Source organism: Astatotilapia calliptera, chromosome 23 (genome assembly GCF_964374335.1).
Source record: "Astatotilapia calliptera chromosome 23, fAstCal68.1, whole genome shotgun sequence".
NCBI lineage: Eukaryota > Metazoa > Chordata > Actinopteri > Cichliformes > Cichlidae > Astatotilapia > Astatotilapia calliptera.
This window is the reverse complement of record NC_137443.1, coordinates 7,410,343-7,428,630: the sequence shown is the minus strand read 5'-3', so window position 1 is coordinate 7,428,630 and position 18,288 is coordinate 7,410,343. Positions and strand designations below refer to the sequence as shown.

The 18,288-nt window shown below is 41.9% G+C and overlaps 2 protein-coding genes across 9 annotated transcripts in view; both read right to left on the bottom strand.

Annotated features, from left to right (window-relative positions):
* Positions 1-377: 377 nt before the first annotated feature.
* mysm1 (Myb-like, SWIRM and MPN domains 1) lies at positions 378-6,178 on the bottom strand. Of its 2 annotated transcripts, XM_026160135.2 has the most exons (20): positions 6,029-6,178; positions 5,782-5,854; positions 5,636-5,706; positions 5,189-5,263; positions 5,012-5,096; positions 4,771-4,869; positions 4,052-4,574; positions 3,738-3,972; positions 3,527-3,657; positions 3,342-3,445; positions 3,172-3,249; positions 3,001-3,083; positions 2,855-2,909; positions 2,159-2,209; positions 1,991-2,065; positions 1,703-1,891; positions 1,467-1,599; positions 1,146-1,251; positions 958-1,015; positions 378-843 (listed from the first exon to the last, which is right to left on the bottom strand). In XM_026160135.2, exons 1-20 carry the CDS (start codon positions 6,082-6,084, stop codon positions 547-549), a joined length of 2,577 nt encoding a protein of 858 aa, XP_026015920.2. In that variant the 5' UTR covers positions 6,085-6,178; the 3' UTR covers positions 378-546. The 2 variants fall into 2 exon arrangements, with proteins under 2 accessions (XP_026015920.2, XP_080154101.1); XM_080297975.1 differs by lacking the exon at positions 4,771-4,869.
* Positions 6,179-10,311: 4,133 nt separating this feature from the next.
* The window catches only part of suco (SUN domain containing ossification factor), a 41,504-nt gene continuing 33,527 nt past the window's right edge, over positions 10,312-18,288 (bottom strand). For 5 of the 7 annotated variants that reach the window (XM_080297971.1, XM_026160130.2, XM_026160132.2 and 2 more), the window contains 9 exons: positions 17,752-17,835; positions 15,709-15,778; positions 14,201-15,592; positions 13,963-14,050; positions 13,717-13,821; positions 12,568-12,722; positions 12,258-12,349; positions 11,430-11,485; positions 10,312-11,018 (listed from right to left, as the gene is read on the bottom strand). In XM_080297971.1, the coding sequence (XP_080154097.1) occupies positions 10,452-11,018; positions 11,430-11,485; positions 12,258-12,349; positions 12,568-12,722; positions 13,717-13,821; positions 13,963-14,050; positions 14,201-15,592; positions 15,709-15,778; positions 17,752-17,835 (2,609 nt within the window). In that variant the 3' untranslated portion in view covers positions 10,312-10,451. The remainder of the gene's footprint in view (positions 11,019-11,429; positions 11,486-12,257; positions 12,350-12,567; positions 12,723-13,716; positions 13,822-13,962; positions 14,051-14,200; positions 15,593-15,708; positions 15,779-17,751; positions 17,836-18,288) is intronic. The other 2 variants (XM_080297970.1, XM_080297974.1) reach the window with 2 other exon arrangements.

Here is an 18,288-nt window from a genome sequence, read left to right as displayed (position 1 = left end):
TTTCACTTAAGGGTATTTTTACACTTTAGTGTAACTATCCATCCATTTTCTTCTGCTAATCCAACTTAGAGTCACAGGTGGGGGCTACATCCTATCCCAGCTGCCATAGCATGAGAGCCAGTGTACACCCTGGACAGTCCATCATACACATACAACTAGTTTAGAATCACCAGTTAACCTAACCGTACTACTGCCTGTCTGATTATCTGATTTATCAAGAGCCCCTTTGAATGTCTTGGCCACCACATGTTCTAAAAACATAGTACTGTCCCCTTGGACAGTAAACCTTAGTGAGGAGTAAATGACAAAACTTTAAACATAAATCATTAAAATATATATTCATGTGTTGCACTGAACATTCATAAAAAGACCTGAAATATAAAAATAGATTTTTATTTTGATGTCAAAAAGAAATCTGTTAAACTGAGAAAAAACGTTCATGATAACTTCACTGACAAAAACTATCTCACACACACCCAGTAATGAATGCCACAATGTATTCACAAAAGGTGTCATTCACTATTAAGTATGCTGCTGTATGGTTATTCACAGTAAATAGTCATGTTCGGTCGACAATACAGAGCCTAAATGCAACATGGTGCTGCCAGTAGTCTCAGATTCTTCTTGGTCCTTCTCTTCCTCTGGGCTGATCGGCTGATCAAAAGTTAGTTCGCCCGAGTCCACCAGCTTGGATGAGATATTTAAAGGTTCTCCTTCTTCAGAATCAGGCAACTGCTGCTTGGAAATAAAGTCAGATTTGAAAAGGGCCTGGATCTGGGTGAGAAAGGAGTCTCCCACCTCATCTGGGAGGGGTTCCAAGTATCTCGCCAGTGATGCCAGCATCTACATGATGAAGGTCGTGTAGTTAGGCACACATTAAAACTGTAAAAGCAGCTCAAAGTCACTCCATAGAGTCACTGAAATTTGCAAACTGGGAGGACTGATGGTCGAACTGACCTTCTCCAAACATGTGAGATGGGAGTCTCTCCGAAATAGTCTGTCCATCTGCACACTCCTGACCAGCCATGGCAAAAATGAAAAATAAAATGCTTAGACACACCACCCAAAACAATTTCAATAAAATTTAGGATCAGCTTTAGGGCACCAGTTCAAGATTACACAATACCGTCTTGTGTCTCACTCACCCTGGTGCTTGAGAATATTTGTGGATGATCCACTGAGCCCTCCTCATCGTCTGCTCCCAGTCCGGGATGTCTTGTGATGACAGGAAGTCGAATCTGTACGGCAGCTCTGGGGAGGAACAGAGGCTGAGAGACTGAGCCAGAGGATAAAGTGTGTTACTGCGTACACAAAATCACTGACCTACATTGTCAGCTTGATTTCAAAGCCTCTTGATCTTAACTGTTTTGAAGTTTGAGTCGTGTGTGTGTGTGTGTGTGTGTGTGTGTGTGTGTGTGTGTGTGTGTGTGTGTGTGTGTGTGTGTGTGTGTGTGTGTTAGACTTACTCTGGGGGCCTGAAGGCTCCTGGTTCTCTTTTACCAATAGGCAGGTAGTCTGGGAGTGGGGGGAAGCATTAGCTGGGTCATATGGGCTCACTATCATCCCAATAAACGGGGCTCCACCACGTGAAAAATAACTCTGAAAGATTAAAAATAAATAAATAATAATACCAGAAGTGAAAATAAAACCAGAAGTTCACAAGTAACTCATGTGCAAACTTATTTCATTCAGTCAGTTTTACCTGGAATTGGTGCTGCGTGTTTATGTCTCGCAATGAAGGGTTAGGGTGGAAGGAGGGATGCGAGTGGTACCAGCCCACTACACTGAATCCCAGGGATGACAGCACATCACAGGCCTGTGTCTGAGACACTGGATCCATCTCACACTGCAGACCTGTGCTCACACTGTTACATGGCTCTGCTGCACAGATCTAAACACAGATTTATTAATCACAAAATATAGTTTTCTGAATATAATGTGATTAGAGTTTTATCCTGTTTGTCACATTGGTTCAGACTTCTTGACCTACCTTCAATACTTTTGCTTCTTCATTAAAAGTTCCACCTAGCAGACCAATGACTTCCCCCCTTGACACATGTGCATGCTGATTACAGAAAAGTTATCTGTCAGTATAGGTAAAATCTGTTGTACATATATGAAAAAAACGAATCAGCTTGTGACTGTGTGTATAACATACCATATCCATGATGAGAAGAGTCTCAGCACAGACTATAACCTGGAATGGTTCCTAGGGTGATCAGTAAAGAACAGCTTAGAATAAATGATGACTACTTTGGAGAAAGGATCCTCTTAGTTTATGCAACAAAAAATGAAGAAAATATAATCTTATTAGATATAAGGTATATCTAATAATCCAGTCACCTACTCCTTATCCAACATAGGCTGGGCTGAAGTATATTACAGCTGACATAGGGCAATGAGCACCCTGGAGAGTCTGCCAGTCCCTCACAGGGCCAACAACAGACACACTGACATCACACTGAATTTAGCTTTGCCCACCTAACCTGGGATGTGTGCTTTCAATTGGAGCAAAGGCACCATTAGAAGTCCTGTGGTGGTATTCATGTGGATGTAATTTTGACATGTACCACCCATTAACTGCAGATTAAGCATTCCCCATCCCCATGAAAATGGCTCTCCCTCATTAGTCTACCCCAGCTGGACTAATTACACTGAAAAATCTCCTGAAGAATTTCTCAAGAAACAAATAGTCTAGTATCCATTCTGTATCTGGAAGATGCAACAGAACAAACCTGATCAATAGAGGCCACGCCAATTAGAGACACATCCATGATTTTTCCGGTTTTTTTTTTTAAAGTGGTGTGGTTAGTCAGTGTATCGGTGAAAAATCTTGATAAGAATGATCACTGACCTTTATATCCTCTTCAAAATATCTGCAGGGAATCAGCTGGAAGGGGTCAAAAGAGCTGGTGGATAGAGTGGGATTATAAACATCCACATCATAAACCTCCTTGTGCTTATAATTTGGTACATTTTGCATCAGTCCACTGTGCTCACCCTCGGTATCTGGACATCTTGTAAGGTTTAGGCTGCTTCTTCATCTCCTCTCTCCGCAGAGCTAATTCTTCTGCACTTAGATGCTGATAAAGAAAAAACACAGAATCAGTAAACATATTAGTAAGAATGTAAATCGTAATTTGATTAAAAGTTGTTGTGCAGTGTCCATACCTCATATGTCTGTCCCTCCAAGTCTTTAGCATCACACCAGTTCCCCCAAATGTCCCGCACACGCCGCTTCCTGGTTCGCTACAACCAGTCAGAAGTTACAAGTCAAGTTCTGGCATGCTTAAAATTTAAATGCTTCCAGTGTCAGAGTCTATTGCTTTATGGGTACCGACCATGCTCTGCAGCCTCTGGGCGAGCTGATAGGCCTCCAGTACATCTTTGCCTTCCTTATGCTTGGAGCGGTCCATCACCTTTGGACGATTGTACACAGCTTGCTCTACAAAAAGGAAGTCAGAGCTTTAACATCAAAAAGAAGATAAAAATTCATAAATCAGAAGACTCAGAGAAATAGACTTACCGCAGTTGAAGTTGATTGCTCCAATGAGTTCCAGATAGGTGTGTATTCTCCCAATGCAGTTGACATCTCCACAGTTCTTTAGACCAGGGCGGACCGATGTCTTGTTTAGGTACTTGGGCTTGCTCTTCAGCCTAGTGGACAAAAACAGTAATAACCACTTTCTGTGCAAAGTTGTGTAAACAAAGTTATCGAACATGTAAACTTAGTTTACCATTGATCCAGGATATAGTTTCTAATCTTCAGATATCTTTCAGGGGTTTTTGATGGTCGCCCCTCAAAGAACTCTGGGATAGCCTGCTTCTCATCCTCGGTGATGGTCTCTGTGTCCATCTCTATTTCTTGTTCGGGGGCCTTCAGCTCCTCCTCTTCATCATCTTCATTCTCCTCCTCCTCCTGGTCATTGTATGGTCTATCATTTAGATTCTTCTCAATCTTGTCTGAAGAATCTAGGACATCATAATGTGTGTCATTAATTTTTCCTATGACAGTGAGGTAAATACACAAAGCACAGTAAGTGTGAAGTACCCATTCCATCACTGTAAGCTTCTTCCAGTTGAGCAATGCCTGTTGAGAACATCTGCTTTGAGTCTGCGTGAGGCGGTGTCTGACAGCTTTGTGGAAATACCGATGCCGTCTTGTTGACCTTCTCATCTCGCTCTGTTACTCCAGGATCTTCTGAGCAACCAGGGAAAGATGAGGGTTGAAGACTTTGCGGAGAAAGAGAGGTGTGGCTCGGTTTCTCCTTCGTCTCATGGATGCTCTCTACCCCACTCAGACTTACATGTTCTTCTGTGGGGCTTTGACTCCCAGAATCTGTTTTCTCCTCAGGCCCACAGAAATCACTGCTGAGGACTGCCTGTGGTTTATTGCCTTCTTCGTCATCACTCAAGTCGTCAGTGATGTCTACATCCTCATCCTCATCGTCAGAAAGCTTCTCTATGCGGACAGCGTTGGCAAGAGTAGACACTTGACTGGAGGTGGGCTGAGGAGGTTGTAGGTGTATTATGGGAGCTACAGAGGGAGCCGCAGGACCAGGATCTGATTTTGCCTGAAAAATGTGTACACAAAAGTTTGTTTATTCTTGATTTTTATTTTCCAACATACCATTGCTAAGGACTCCTTGTTGCATAGAGCGTATGTAGTTCGACTAAATTGCAGGTTTATATCTGCAGATGACTACAACTAAGCTTACATAACAGAAACCTGTCTTGTGCTGTTAGTATAATCCAGGTGGACTGTCTTACCTTATGTTTAAAATACTGCCTGGCGTAACTCTTAACCTGAAGAACGGTACGGCTTTCCATAAGCTTAGCAATCTTAGTCCACCTTCGACCAAACCGAGCCTGTAGAACAACACACCTCGGCAACTTGGACAATACACACAATCTGACTCACTTAAAACAATTATTAAATCCATTAAAAGCTGACCTTCCCAAACAGAAATTACATTTCAGACACAAAAGTTAACTTGCAGTGTAAGCATACCAGGCCTTCCTCAAACAGTTCTTTCTCCTGTTGGGACCATCGAGAGGATGAACCAGCAGACGAAGCTATGTTCTTGGCCGGAGACCTGTCCACACACAGACAAGTTCATGAATAGCAAGGAAATGAGGAATCAGTGTACTGCGCTCATCATCAAGGCTGATGGAAGAAATTACTCACTTTTTCACTTTGTTTTTTTTGTGAGGATCACTGTGCCAAATGTGGTCGGGAATCTCCTTACCTGTCAGGTAATATCTTCGATTATAGTTGAGGACAACTGATTTCATAACCAGCAACAAAATTAGTATTTAAACTATGTAATCAACACAATATAAGGAGCTTCAGCTACTGGTTGAAACTATGTTGAGATGTTTTGGGTTACTCCTGCACTAACAGGACAAGTGAACATAAAATAATATAACATATTCCCCCACTGTAATTCCATTTACTGTAAGGTCAAGCGTTACATTTTTTTCTTTTAATTTGTCATCTGTCCGTATGTTTACATTAGCCACAGCATGGGGCAGTTATTAGGTAATCCGAAGCTTTCCCAGCTACGTCCTGTGATTCCTGTAGTTAACCTCAATGTATCACTATGCAGTGCGTTTAAGGTCAGTAAAAGGATACTGTTCCTCTAGCAACATCCTCTCTATCACCTCTCTGTTCTCCGGGCTGATGGAGCTGTCCAGCTCCCAGGGCTGTACAAAGGAGAGACGGAGAGTCAACACGAGCACCCACAGCCAGAAAAACAACGGAGCTTGACGAAGTCATACCAGTATCCAGGCGCTGCTCTTCCCTGTAGGCTGCATGAACTGCTCCTGCACCAAACCTCCTCCGTCCATCTCCCTAAAACAGCGAGGAAAGAAGCTGTGATCAGCAGAGCAGATGCCTCCAGAGCTAATCCCAGCTGCTGTTATCCTGCGCCAACATCCGGGTCACCGCTAACTCGCGTAGACCACAGCACAGAAGCCCACCAAACAGCACAGCCATCAATTAATCCAAATAAACAGGCGTCATTACCCAATATTGTTATCAAAGTCATCTCCTTCGATGTCAACATCCACCTCGTCCTCCATGTTACTCGATAAACGTAAACAGCAGAGAGAAAACAGAGAACGCGCACTGGAGGAGAACAGAGGCCAGTGTGACTCACAGCGACACCCTGTGGCTGGATGTCGTTTAATATGTTTAAAGTTGCTTTACTGCCACCTTCTGGTTTAAATTCACCTTAAAGTGGGTTTATTATGCTTTTTTATATTGGACGCTTATTAAAAACAAAAACAAAAAACGTTGCTATCCTTAAGTTCAGGCTTCAGAGTTCTCTAATTGCTCTTATTTTTCTCTTGGATCTATATGATGTCAGAGACATATTACAGGATATCATGAGCACAACAGTCCCAACTACCCACCCTTAAACCTTCTGTTTAATAGCGGCAGCAAGTCAGCCTTAAAGGGAAGCTGTCCCTGCAGTGAGAAGAGGTAAAAATGGTTCATTTTAGACCACAAATCATTGTGATGCCCACCGCAAGATAAATAAGTAAATAAATAATGATGAGCATAAGATGCGCACTTTAATGTTCAGTTGTATTACACTTCTAATTCATCAAATTTAAACATATACTGCTGTTACATATGTAATATTTTATATGTTATTGATATATTTCTTCCCCCAACATAATAAAGATGGATAGTGATTCCCTAGAAACTCATAGGAATGAGTAGGCATAAAAGCCCGGGGAGGGTTCAAAGTCATTGAAGAAACAAACAGCTTTAAATATGAGGATTCCTTTTAAAACTTACATTCATTGTCTTCCAGAGGTTGAGAATCCTTTCGGATACAGCATATCCACATTTGATGATATCTACAGCATTTTGATATGACCGAATTCTGTTTCCCTTCCCTTGAGATACTCTGCTAGACTTTTACCACAACCACCTTTAGTTTTTACTTCTTCATGGATCTTCACTGACTTGGACTATGCCATTTCTTTGCCTTGAGACTGTATTGGGTTATTATCCATTAGCACTATAAAGCTCTTTCTGATTGGTTTTGCATCTTTTTGCTGAACGTAAGGAGAGAGTATAGCCCCGTGCTACTTTTGTCAGCAGTCACATCAGTAAACTAATGATCCATTTACTGTGGCAGCTATACACACCCATGACACAGCATTGCCCCCACCATGTTTGACAGATAATGCAGTATCCTTTGTGTCATGTGGCGTTCCTTACCTTCGCCACATTTTGCTCTGTAACCAGTGGTTTACACCTTTTTATAAAACCTTTGTATTTGAATTTATGAAAGCATCTTTTAACTGTAGATTTTGGGGATATGCCATTCTCTCTGAGGGTGTTACTGATTTGGTTAGATATTGTGAAGGGTTTTTCTTGCTGTTGCTAAGCTGGACAGCGTATTCATTCTTTTTAAGAAAGCACCAGATCATTGATGTGGTCGCTCCTGATACTCATTTCATCATAAAAGAACAAAACAACAGGTGTCACATGGCTATTAATTTCTTTTTAAGCCAACTTTCCAATTACTTTTGAGACTGAGGATGGGATTCTATGAAGTACGTGTATACCCAAATCTGTATACTGCTATCACTACTTTTCTTTAATAAATGTTTCCTGCCTAGGGACAACAGAAGTGAAATAGCAATTTTGCTAAAATCTGACATGAAACAACTCCAACTGAAAGACAAAAAGAAACAAAAACATTTTATTTAGAAAGAATTCACAGTTTCTAATGGCACTACAGTTTTTTGTAGTAACTCACTCCTGCTCAAAAATACTGTGCAGCTCTTCAGAGTACTCACAGAGACAAAGAGAGGGCGAGAGAGAGGGATAGAGAGAAGGTAGCACTTGACATAAAGGGTAGAAAAACAAAAAGGCATAAGGAGTCATACAAAGTGCACACTGAGCATTTAGAATTTCTCTCCAAGTGCTTTCTTGTTGTTTGCTGTGTTATGTGTTTAAATCGATTTAAAGTAGTCTTTTTCATAACACAGACCCACCCACCCACACACACACACACACACACACACACACACACACACACACACACACACGAGACAAGAAAAAAAAAAATCTCGCATGCGTACAGGTTTACACACAAACATATTACACATTCAAACAGGGATTTTAAAAAAAAAAAAACAAAAAAAAAAAAACAAAAAACAAACAAACCACCCTCTGGATTTGCTCGGCTCTTGGAATATAAGTAACCACATTAATAGTGTTCTGAATTGGATTAATCTTTACTGCGTTCCCTTTTATTCAGCAACAATTCATTTCTTCCTCACAAACGACCGCTGTCATTCGATGTGGGGCAAACACATGACATCCAAAAAAAAAAAAAAAAAAAAAAAAAAAAAAAGACTTAAAAGGAGTGTACGACCACAGTAAGAATGCACAAGAAAAAAAAAAAGCAAAAAAGCTAGTCAGAAAAGCAGGCAAGCAGAATGAAAAAGCATTTGAAGCCAATAGGAACATGGTAGAGTGGTTAATCAAAGCAGGCATATTTAAAGTTTTCTTCACAGTCACAGACAGAAGTCGTGCACAGGGGGTCAGAGGTGACATTTCTGGATAAAGATATGTAAGGAAAGAAGAGCAGTAGAAGCTGGTCAAAACAGGTAATGACACTCATATGGGATGGTAGCATTAGAAGAAAATTCTGTCAAGACGTCCAACGCCAACCATGCAGAACCTCTATGAAATTGCATAAATAGAAGGGGGAATAAAAAAAAAAAAAAACCTCTGTTAAATTTATTCTTTAAAAGCAAACAAAAATAAATCTGCAGCTTCCTGCAGTGTTTTTGCTGAATTGTTATATTGAATATACATTAACAAAACAGCCAGGGTAACATAAAATCAGTTAGCCAATCCAGCAGAGATGCTGAAAAGGCAGACAGAAGACAGCACAGTACTACAGTCATTGTTATAGCCTCTCTCTTTTTTCTTTAATAAAAGCATCTCCAACTTTCCAGCAGCTCTGAAAACACACAGAAGCAGCAGCGTGTTCCCAACATACATGTAGCCTTTAACTGTTATTTTGTTGGATATAAAATGCGATTACTGTCCGATATTTCAGGCTGAGCCAAGTACAATTAGACGACGTTATAAGGTAAGAAAACGAAAGAAAGCAAATGTGTTTGAGCCATCCACCATGACTGTATGTGTCAGTACCACTGAGTAGTAATTCTATGTAACAAACTTGCATTGAGCCACTGTGACGCTGCAAGACTGGGAGACTGGCAAACCAGCGACTAGGTTAGAAAATTCTCTGTTCATTTAAATAAATAAATAGATAAATAAAGCTGATCTGTCAGACCCATCTGCAAGGTCCACGAGAGGGTGTGCGTAAACATTCAGCTCTGTTACCCAAGGTTACCCTACAGTAAACTGTGCCCTTAACAGGAAACACTTTGCCCCATACTGGCTCTGACAGCAACTCAAACAAGCCGAACCAGCAATGCTAAGAGAAACATGGCTCAGTTACAAATGAAAGAACTATAAAAGTAATGAAACAATATATTACAGCTTCTTGCCTCTGAGCTGTTTTATCACAGTTACAAAATCTAATGTGACAGCATTTTTGGGCCCAGCCCAAACTGAGCAGGGTCTACAGGAGCTGGACTGCTGCTACTGTATTTGTTTTATGAAGTTAATTGAGACACTTAAAAAAAAAAGAAAAGAAAAGGGCTAATACGCTCATGTAGACTTTTCTTCATTCAGCTCTCGTGGTTGGTTTGGAACAAACTGACAGAGACAGAAGGCGAGAATGAGACGGTTTTACCCACTGGTCCCAAACAAACACCTGCAGTCATTTAGAGACTAAGGCAGGATGGAAAAGGTTAAATGATGGCAATGAAAGACAGGAGGAAATAAGAATAAGAGAAGTCATTTGTCATGCTCCACAGTCCTCTTATAATGACATATTTCATCCCAAAGAGCAGCCTAATACTTTTCAAGGAACACGGAGTTGAGACCAGCACCTCTCCTCACTGTGCTCAGAGTGGGGAAATGAATTCACTGGTGCTCCACTTTCATGGGTAAATGTGCTTATCCAGTAGAAAAATGAAAATAAAATAAAATCTCTCAAACACACTTCAATAGTTTTGACTCTTCTTGGTGTTTCACTTCCTATCACAGTGTCTTTTTGTGCACATCAACAACTGTTTACATTTCACGTTTTTAAGAGTTAGAAGGTCTAGAACAGATATAAAGGCACATAACCGTAAACGGGTCTTTGACAGGAGTGAATAAGAACTGAATGATGTTGAGCTACTGCTGCCATAGCCAATTCAGTTCCACGGTGCGCCTGGGTGCTCATGGGAAATGTGGTTCTTTGGGTTGTGGTAAGACCTCTTCTGTCTGTCATGTCTGCTACCGTGTAGTGTGTGCACAGGTGTGAGCAGATAATCGTGTAAAGGTGACGCGTGAGGATTCAGACATGTCCGGTGACGGCTGTCACCCCGATGGTCCCGACACTCATCTCCTTGTTTCCCTTCATAAGCTGCTGCAGGCTGGGCAGAGAACCAACGCTCCCCACTGGCATGTGCGGGAACTGCAGCTCGGTCTGGCGAGACTTCCGCCGCTTCGTTGAGCGCTTCTCCTGACGGGACTTAGCAACCGGCTGGCTGAGGGGGAAAGAAAGGCCGTGGCCGTTGCACACGCCATCAGCGGGGAAGACGGGAGAAGGAGGGGGGAGCCGGCTGGCGTACGACTCCTCAGAATGGGTGGACGAGCTGCAGCTGCTAGTCTCTGAGGGGAACTCCTTAGAGGCGCGACGGGGCAATAATGGGCCCTCCTGTGGTGTTGAAGGGGGAGGAGGCAAGGGAGGAGGAGGTGGAGGAGGAGGAGGAAGAGGTAGGGGGCGTGTTGAGGATGGTGGCGCAGGGAGACACGGGTGGAAGCTGTTAAACTTGGGATCCCCGTTAGTGAGGAGAGCAGAAGGATCGAATGCCTTCAGAGTCTCAACTTTGTCCAAAGACTTTGCCTTGCAGCGTTTTTTCTGCAAGGTAAACATAAGAGATGGAGAAATTACTTAAGAAAGATCAGCAGAAAACTAAACAACTAATAACGTTAAGTCACAAACAATAGTCGGAGGAAGGTGGGAAAGTTCAAAAGGGAATGATGGAAATGAGGAAAACAAAAACATACTACTCAACCTGCTTATCTAAAAATATTAAAAACTTGAAGCGAATAAAGCTGGCAGTACACACACAGACACAGACACACACACACACACGCGCACTAATGGGTATTTCGCCAATTCTTTCCACTGCTCAGCTGATACCTCATCTCATTTACTCCACAAAATAAAGAATTCCCTTTTCTAAAACAGACGTATTAGAAAGACTCATTGAGACGAGAAAACACAGTACTTGTATACGACGGCCATCACAGCCAACAGACACTGTACCTTTTTCTCTGGAGAAAACCTTAGAGGTTCTACAATGTACAAGTCATCTGGACCTACTGGGGAGGGGAGAAAGGGGCTAGGTTAATGATGGAATGGGATACAGGAATACGTACATGTAATAAGCATGAAGCGACCTTGCAAGTAGTTTTAAAGATGAAAAGGCATAAATCCATATTGTAGTAATAGCTTGTTGTTAAAACAAGATTTGAAATCATAGAAAAGCAGGTGTTGTTTTTATTAAGGAATACTACTTGCAAATGTCTACCATGAGCCAGCAAAGCATTGTGCTCTATTATTAAACTCCTTATGCCTGCATGTGGCAAGCTGGCAATGACAGCCTCCCACCCTCAAGGGCAAACTCTCTCTCACACACACACGCATGCACGTCATTAGGGGGTAATGAACAGCAGCGGGAGTTTAAGGTTTCAAGAGCTGATACTTTTATTGCTTGCACCAGCCTTTCCTTGTGGGCGTGTGTTGCTTTAGGCAGTGGCAACAAGAGGGATATCAGTCACTAAACCTGGCAAAATGTCTTAAAGCAACAGCAAAGGTACAAAGAGTGAGCGATGGAGAGAATGAAGCAAGGCTAAGTAGTGTTTGGATGGGGAGAGATATGTGGCAATAGACGCAGTGATCAAAAGCAGTTAGCCTGAAAGTGCCTAAAGGCAAGATTACATGATGTTTGCAGCGTGACTGTAGTGTCAGATCTCAATGCTGCTTATGTTTCAGTTGGAAAAACAAAAGGAGGAAACATATGGGTAAAACAAAAGTGTGTTGGAGGAGAGATTTTTGAAAAGTGAATGGGCACGTAGGAAGAAGACCTCTTACCTTCTGTAGAGGACAGGTGAAACGACTTGGAGCGAACAAGTGGGCAGGTCACCCTGCGCTTCAGGCTCATGTCATCGTAAGAGGAGAAGCATCTGATAAGGGAGGGAAAAATGACTGACATTTACAAGATGCTACATTCATTCCTTGATTGTCAATCTTTCTACAGTTAGTAGCAAGACGGGAATGACAGCAACCGACAGACAACAGCTTCAGTATTCAGTCTAATACGAAAACACTGAACAACACTTAACAAATGTCATAGCAAAGCTTCAGAAATAAAATATCCTATTCATGCATGCGGGTGACAAACCTCTTGGGACTGGGGTAGTGGTTGCTCTTGGGAAGAGCAGTAGAGTTGGTGCTGGGGCCGGGGGCCGAGCTGCGGCAGCACTGCAGACACAGCAGGATCCCCAGAAATAGACACAGAACCAGAGAGACCACCAGGTAGCTCTGACGGTCAGATACCTGCAGAGGACGATTTCAGCAGTCAACAGTGAAACAATGCACAACACATCAAACATTCAACAGCTACGTCGACTTATGATACCGTGAGTGGTCCTTTTCCCCAGTTGTGATGTTTTGTACCATGTCCTCCGTGACCTTACTCCAAAAGCACTTTTAGTTTGGCCTAAACACTGTATGCAAAAGGCCCAGTGAATTTATATAATAAAAAAAAATAAAAATAAAATAAAAAAAAAAGAGAGAGAGAGAAGGAAAAACCAAGACAAACTACCCACAAATTGTTATTCTAAAAAGGATACACAAACTTTATCCTCTATCCTTTTTAATGTAACTGCATTTAATCATGTGGGCTCAGAAAATGTGCCTTGGTGAAAAGTCAAAGCCAAACATGTTGAAATATTCAAGTCAGAAAAATGTTTTCCACTCAAGTCAAACTCTGCACGTGTTTTGGAAGAAGCAAAAGACTTTAAATAAACAACAAAACAAAAAAAGTTAAAACAATACATGATGGCCATGAATATTAAGGTTTCACACAGACACTATACTTATGTGAAAAAAAAAAACTACTTAAATCGTCTGTTTATCTACTTATAAACAAACTTGTAGGTAAAACGAATGTTATATTCCATTATACTTAATTTCACCTCTAGTTACTCTGGCTGGTACCTACTATCTGGCATACTCCATTTCAGATGGATTTCAAGGTCCCGACTACTAAAATCATTACTCCGAACATAAAAATCAAACCTGGACTATATCTGGAACAGCAAGAGATCTGACAACAGATGGTGTTTAAACTACATTATGTTAATGAGCCAGAAGCATCATGATCTATTTTCAACAGGAAGAATAAATCTTTCTCTGAACACAAGCAACAAGGTTTTAAGCCAAACACAAAAAGACAATTCTGTTAAAAACAGAATTATTATAACTATCTATTATAACTATCTATCTAAGCAATAGATAGTCTACTCAGCAATCAACGATAGCAATATACCTCTCTCTGCAGCTCGCTGACTGTAGCTGTGAGATTGAGCATCAGTTTAGTGACGTTTTCCAACTGACTCTGCAGGACTTGGATGGACTCTGTCTGCTTCTGGTCCTGAAAATATACAAAAAAAAAAGAAAAAAAAAAAGAAGATATTAGTCAGCACAGCTGCTCAGGTGTCAGTAGATTGAGTAAATAAGACTCTTAACTGCAAACATATTTTACTGTGATTTAAGATGATTAATGCAATGAGACCTGTTCCTCAGCAATACGGGAGGTGTTTTGCAGCTTGATGATGGTCTTATTGAACGCTTTCTGCATCTCTTCCATCTGTTTACGATATCTGGAAATCACAGATACATATAAATAACTTCTAATAATCTCTCCCAGATTGCAAATATCCGAAACAAATTAGGGCAGTAAAATCTGTACTGAAACTTTGCTTTTTGTTGCAGTTTAGATTTGAAAAGTTCAACATGGCCAGTGGTTTCACCTCTGGCTGAGTTCCTCCAAGTATCTGCTGGACAGACTCATGTTCATCTCCAGAGCTTTGATCCTGTTGTTCAGCCTCATGAACACACTCTCTTTCTGGCTGGATCCGTGGACTGCGCCTCCGTTAACTAACACGCTGTTCCCATTCACTGCTCCACCATTATAATCTCCACCGTTCTGCAGCTCTGCATAGAAGTCTGTAGCCGTCCGCTGAGCATTGCCATTACCACTAGCATTCAGCAGTTCCTCTTCTACAGTCTCTTCCACCCGATGAGGCTCTCCTGTCTGAGGAAGTGAATCAGCCTGCTCCCCGTGGGTCTGGGAGGCCTGAACATTTTGTCTCTGCGAGTCCCCGCTGTCTACGCCTGACTTAACTGAGTCTGTGTGAATGTCATTTGAAGGCAAAGCTGCTGGCAGCTCAGTGGGAGGGGAGATAAAATCCTCAGGTCTTGAAGCAGTGGGAAGAGGCTGAACAGGCTGATCTTTGACAGGAGGAACCGTGACGACAGGAGAAGCCGTCTCAGAAGATTGAGATAACGGGGGAGTGCTGGCAGAAAGCGTGGGGGTGACGCTGCTGGCGTGCTGCGTCTTTGGGATAGAGACAGCTTGGAGGAGAGGAGTGGGGACAGGATCTAGGGTTGCGTCTTTAACTAAAGGTAACAAGTTCTCCTTAGGGGTTGGGGTAGGCTGTGTTAGGGAGCTGTGGCTGTTTGAGAAACTCTGAGGGGGGATGGTGGAGGTTCTGCTGGGCTCTAGGAGGATGTTGAGCTCGGGAGTGTATGAATCAGGTGTGTCAGTGCTGAGAGGCGTGTCAGTGGTGTACTCCTCACTGAGAGCTTTGCACTCATTTTGCCCCTTCTCAGGCACCTCGAGTTCTGGAGCTTTTTCTGTGAGAGGAAGGGGTTCTTGGATAGGTGTGGGGGCAGGAATAGGAATCAGTGGAGGTGTGTGTGTGAGGACAGGTGTGCTCACAGTAGGGTGAGTCTGTGTTTGAGTGCTAAGCTGCCTCTTCTTAAGGCTGCGCAGTCTCTCCTTGGCCAGCCTGGCAGAGCACCAGCGATGGAGCAGCTCAGGCAGAGTGACCATGCAAGACAGAGAGAGGGAGGAGAAGGAGGTGAAAGGACAGTAAGCCTGGCTCTCCCACTGGTTCCTGTCTGCCCCCTTCCTCATCTCCTCCTCGCTCTTTTCCCCTTCTTCATCATCCTCTCCCTCCTCCTCCAATAGAGTAACAGTTGACAGTCTGATCTCCTCATCCTCTTCCTCCTCCTCTACTAGAGTGACAATCTGATCCACATCCTTATGTGGATCAGATGATGAGTGGGAAGATGTGGGGGAGTCACTAGAGACAGAGACCTCTTCTGTTGTAGGTTGTTCTGGCTTTGAAGGTTGCAGTCTGAAGAAAAGAAAAAACAAAAAACATGCTTTCTGTGGGATTTGGAGTTGAAAAGCTCATCACGTGGAACTGAATTCAATTTAAATGAATAAAGGTATATCTCTGATGGCTCTTACACTGTGTGTAGGGCCTCAGTTGGTTTAGCTGACTCTGTGCTCTCCTTTTCACCCCCCTCTGTTGCGTTACCTGGGGGTTGGAGAAACACACAACAATTAACAAACACAGCACAGCAATAACACTTGGCTACTGTTTTTAAGATTGCGTAGAACCCTCTAACTTGGCAGTGGCTCGTTTCTTTCCACCCTCTTGTAGGAGGGACAGTGTAGGTGCACAGTCCCTCCAGGCTGGAATGCCCATGTTTAGGCAAAGGGAGAAATGCTGTGAACCAGTCTGTTCCAGTTTGAACTGATTGTGTCTCTCCCAAATTCTGCCTCACTCAGTGGGTGTAAATGGGAATAAAAACAGCCACTGTAGAGAGCAAGCAGTAAAAAGACACTATAGAGTTGTGCTAATAATTGAAAGGATGAATTTGTGGGGTTTTTAATGTTTTTTTTTTTTTTTTATCAGTTGTCATAACCAACAGGTCTAAATACAATGAATTTTTAAAAGCATAAAGAAACATAAGAGCCAAATCTGTTAATAGATTCCTCCCCTCTTTAAGTCAACCACACTAGAGAAAAGTTGTCTAAGGAGTCATTTTGATAGCGCTCTGTGTGGTAGACAGAACTAGAAGAAAGCTCAGCGTCATAGGCCTAACTGTCTTAATTTAGCTGAGCTCCTTGCCAAGAAGAACTGAAACAAAGATAGCCAAAGTTCTGCTGAAATACCGCTAGGGACCTCCTGCTAAGAGCCAAGTAAACATCTGGCTCTCTTAGCACATATACACATGAACATTCAGTCTATGCATATGTTTGCACTTTAGCCAAGGAAATAAAGTGACCCAGTTTTTGAAGCAGTTAATCTAAACAAGATGTGGAAAGACAGGCTGGCTGGAGAACGCGAGGAAAAAGGCAGTCACACAGTAAGAGCAGAGTACAGGAGTGAAAACACAGCATTACAGTTTGCTTTATAAGTGTTAAATACATTTGAATTTGTTTTTAAAGGGATTTCATAAGATAACGCTATACGGTCTATAGAAGAAGCACAACTACAATTTGCTTTCACATTAAGGAAGTTTTCATCTAAACCTCAGGAAGGTGTGAAACCTATTATGTAATCTGGACGTTTCTTAACCGGAATTTCCAATTAGCTTTTCACACATGCACGCACCTTCACAAAACAAAACCTGTTGGATGGATGATTCATGCTCAACAATCTCAGTAAAAGTCTTTTATAGTGCTGACTCGGAAATCCCTGCTCCATAACACTTCATACAGATAGACCAGTCATATTACCTCGAGCTAAGGTGTGGGAGCAACATGCAACAGAATTCAAGTCAAGGTCTTTTCTAACAAAGGGGAATATGTGAAGAGGCTGAGCCATCAATGTCAGATTGCTGATTAAATCTGACCTGCAGAGGTGGACCAAGTATCTCTTAGTATAGTTACACAAGTAGTTTGCGAAACACGAGTACTAGACCATTTTTACATGTACATTACACACATAAAAAAATGTGCCCCTAATCAGCATGTGTAACGTTCTCCTGGCAATCTGTAGTTTAAATCTGTAATTTACTTTAACTTTTAAAGAGACAGTAACAGATCACCTAAATGTGATGTCTATAAAAACAGGAAACTTGAGTTTATCAGCTCTTTATTGGCAGTTGAATGGGAAGCCAAACAAATTTTAGCTTATGTTACACATGTGCATGGATGTGTTTATACTTTGCCTTACACTTATGCTTAGAGCAGTGCAAATATAAGTTACTTCAGCGCCCATTTGGGCTAACCCCAAAATCAGTATGAATGGATTTATTTTGAGGTTATTTTTTTAAGAAAATTAAAAATGAAGCAATATAAATAAGTCTAAGATACTCTGATGAATGTAAGATGGCTGAAAATGTTGACTTGTGTATGGTGTACTGTTCAAGTGTTGCATGTGAAAATGTGATGGTAGAAAAATACCCCCCCCCCCAAAAAAAAAACAAAAAACAAAAAACAAAAAACAGAAAAGTAAACTTTTAAAAAAGGTCTAAAAAGTGGCCTCTGAGAAATCAGTACCTCCCATTTCTGCTCCAGTCTCCAGCTCTGGCTTTCCTCCCAGCACATTAGCAGCAATGTTGTTTACCATGTTTAGGATGGCATCTAAAAACAAAGAAGAACATCCACGCAATGCATTTATTTTCCATGACATGAGATTTCTGACTGACAGCAGCTTCAGGCCAAACACATCAAAGCCAAACCACATATTGTGCCATATGTTTTTGCTTTATTTTCTTAACCATTCTCTCTGATGACTGTATTCTCCTTCTATATTATGTCCCCTGGATTTACTGTCATGAGTTTTATTTTAAGCCTTTCCTCCAGGGTCCATCCACTCTGAAGCCCTTTTATGGTTTATGGTTAGAGCTCTGAGACTTGTGTGCACGGTACATTTTCAGGGGTGCACCGTTCCCCTCCTTCGCTAACTCAGGAGACAGAAGGGCACCAGTGTATTTGTGCATTTGTGTGTGGTTTCCGGAAAAAATAAATAGATAAAGCCAAGCAGCAAAATTTATGCAACTCAAAAAGCCCACAGTGTGTACGCAGGATACCAAG

Coding starts and splice junctions, on each gene's coding strand:
- mysm1 (XM_026160135.2), bottom strand. CDS start 6,084: ATGGAGGACGAGGTGGATGTTGACATCGAAGGAGATGACTTTGATAAC. Junction 5,264..5,635: donor AGGATGTTGCTAGAGGAACA/GTATCCTTTTAC, acceptor CTATAATCGAAG/ATATTACCTGACAGGTAAGG. Junction 2,210..2,854: donor ATTTTGAAGAGGATATAAAG/GTCAGTGATCAT, acceptor TGATCACCCTAG/GAACCATTCCAGGTTATAGT.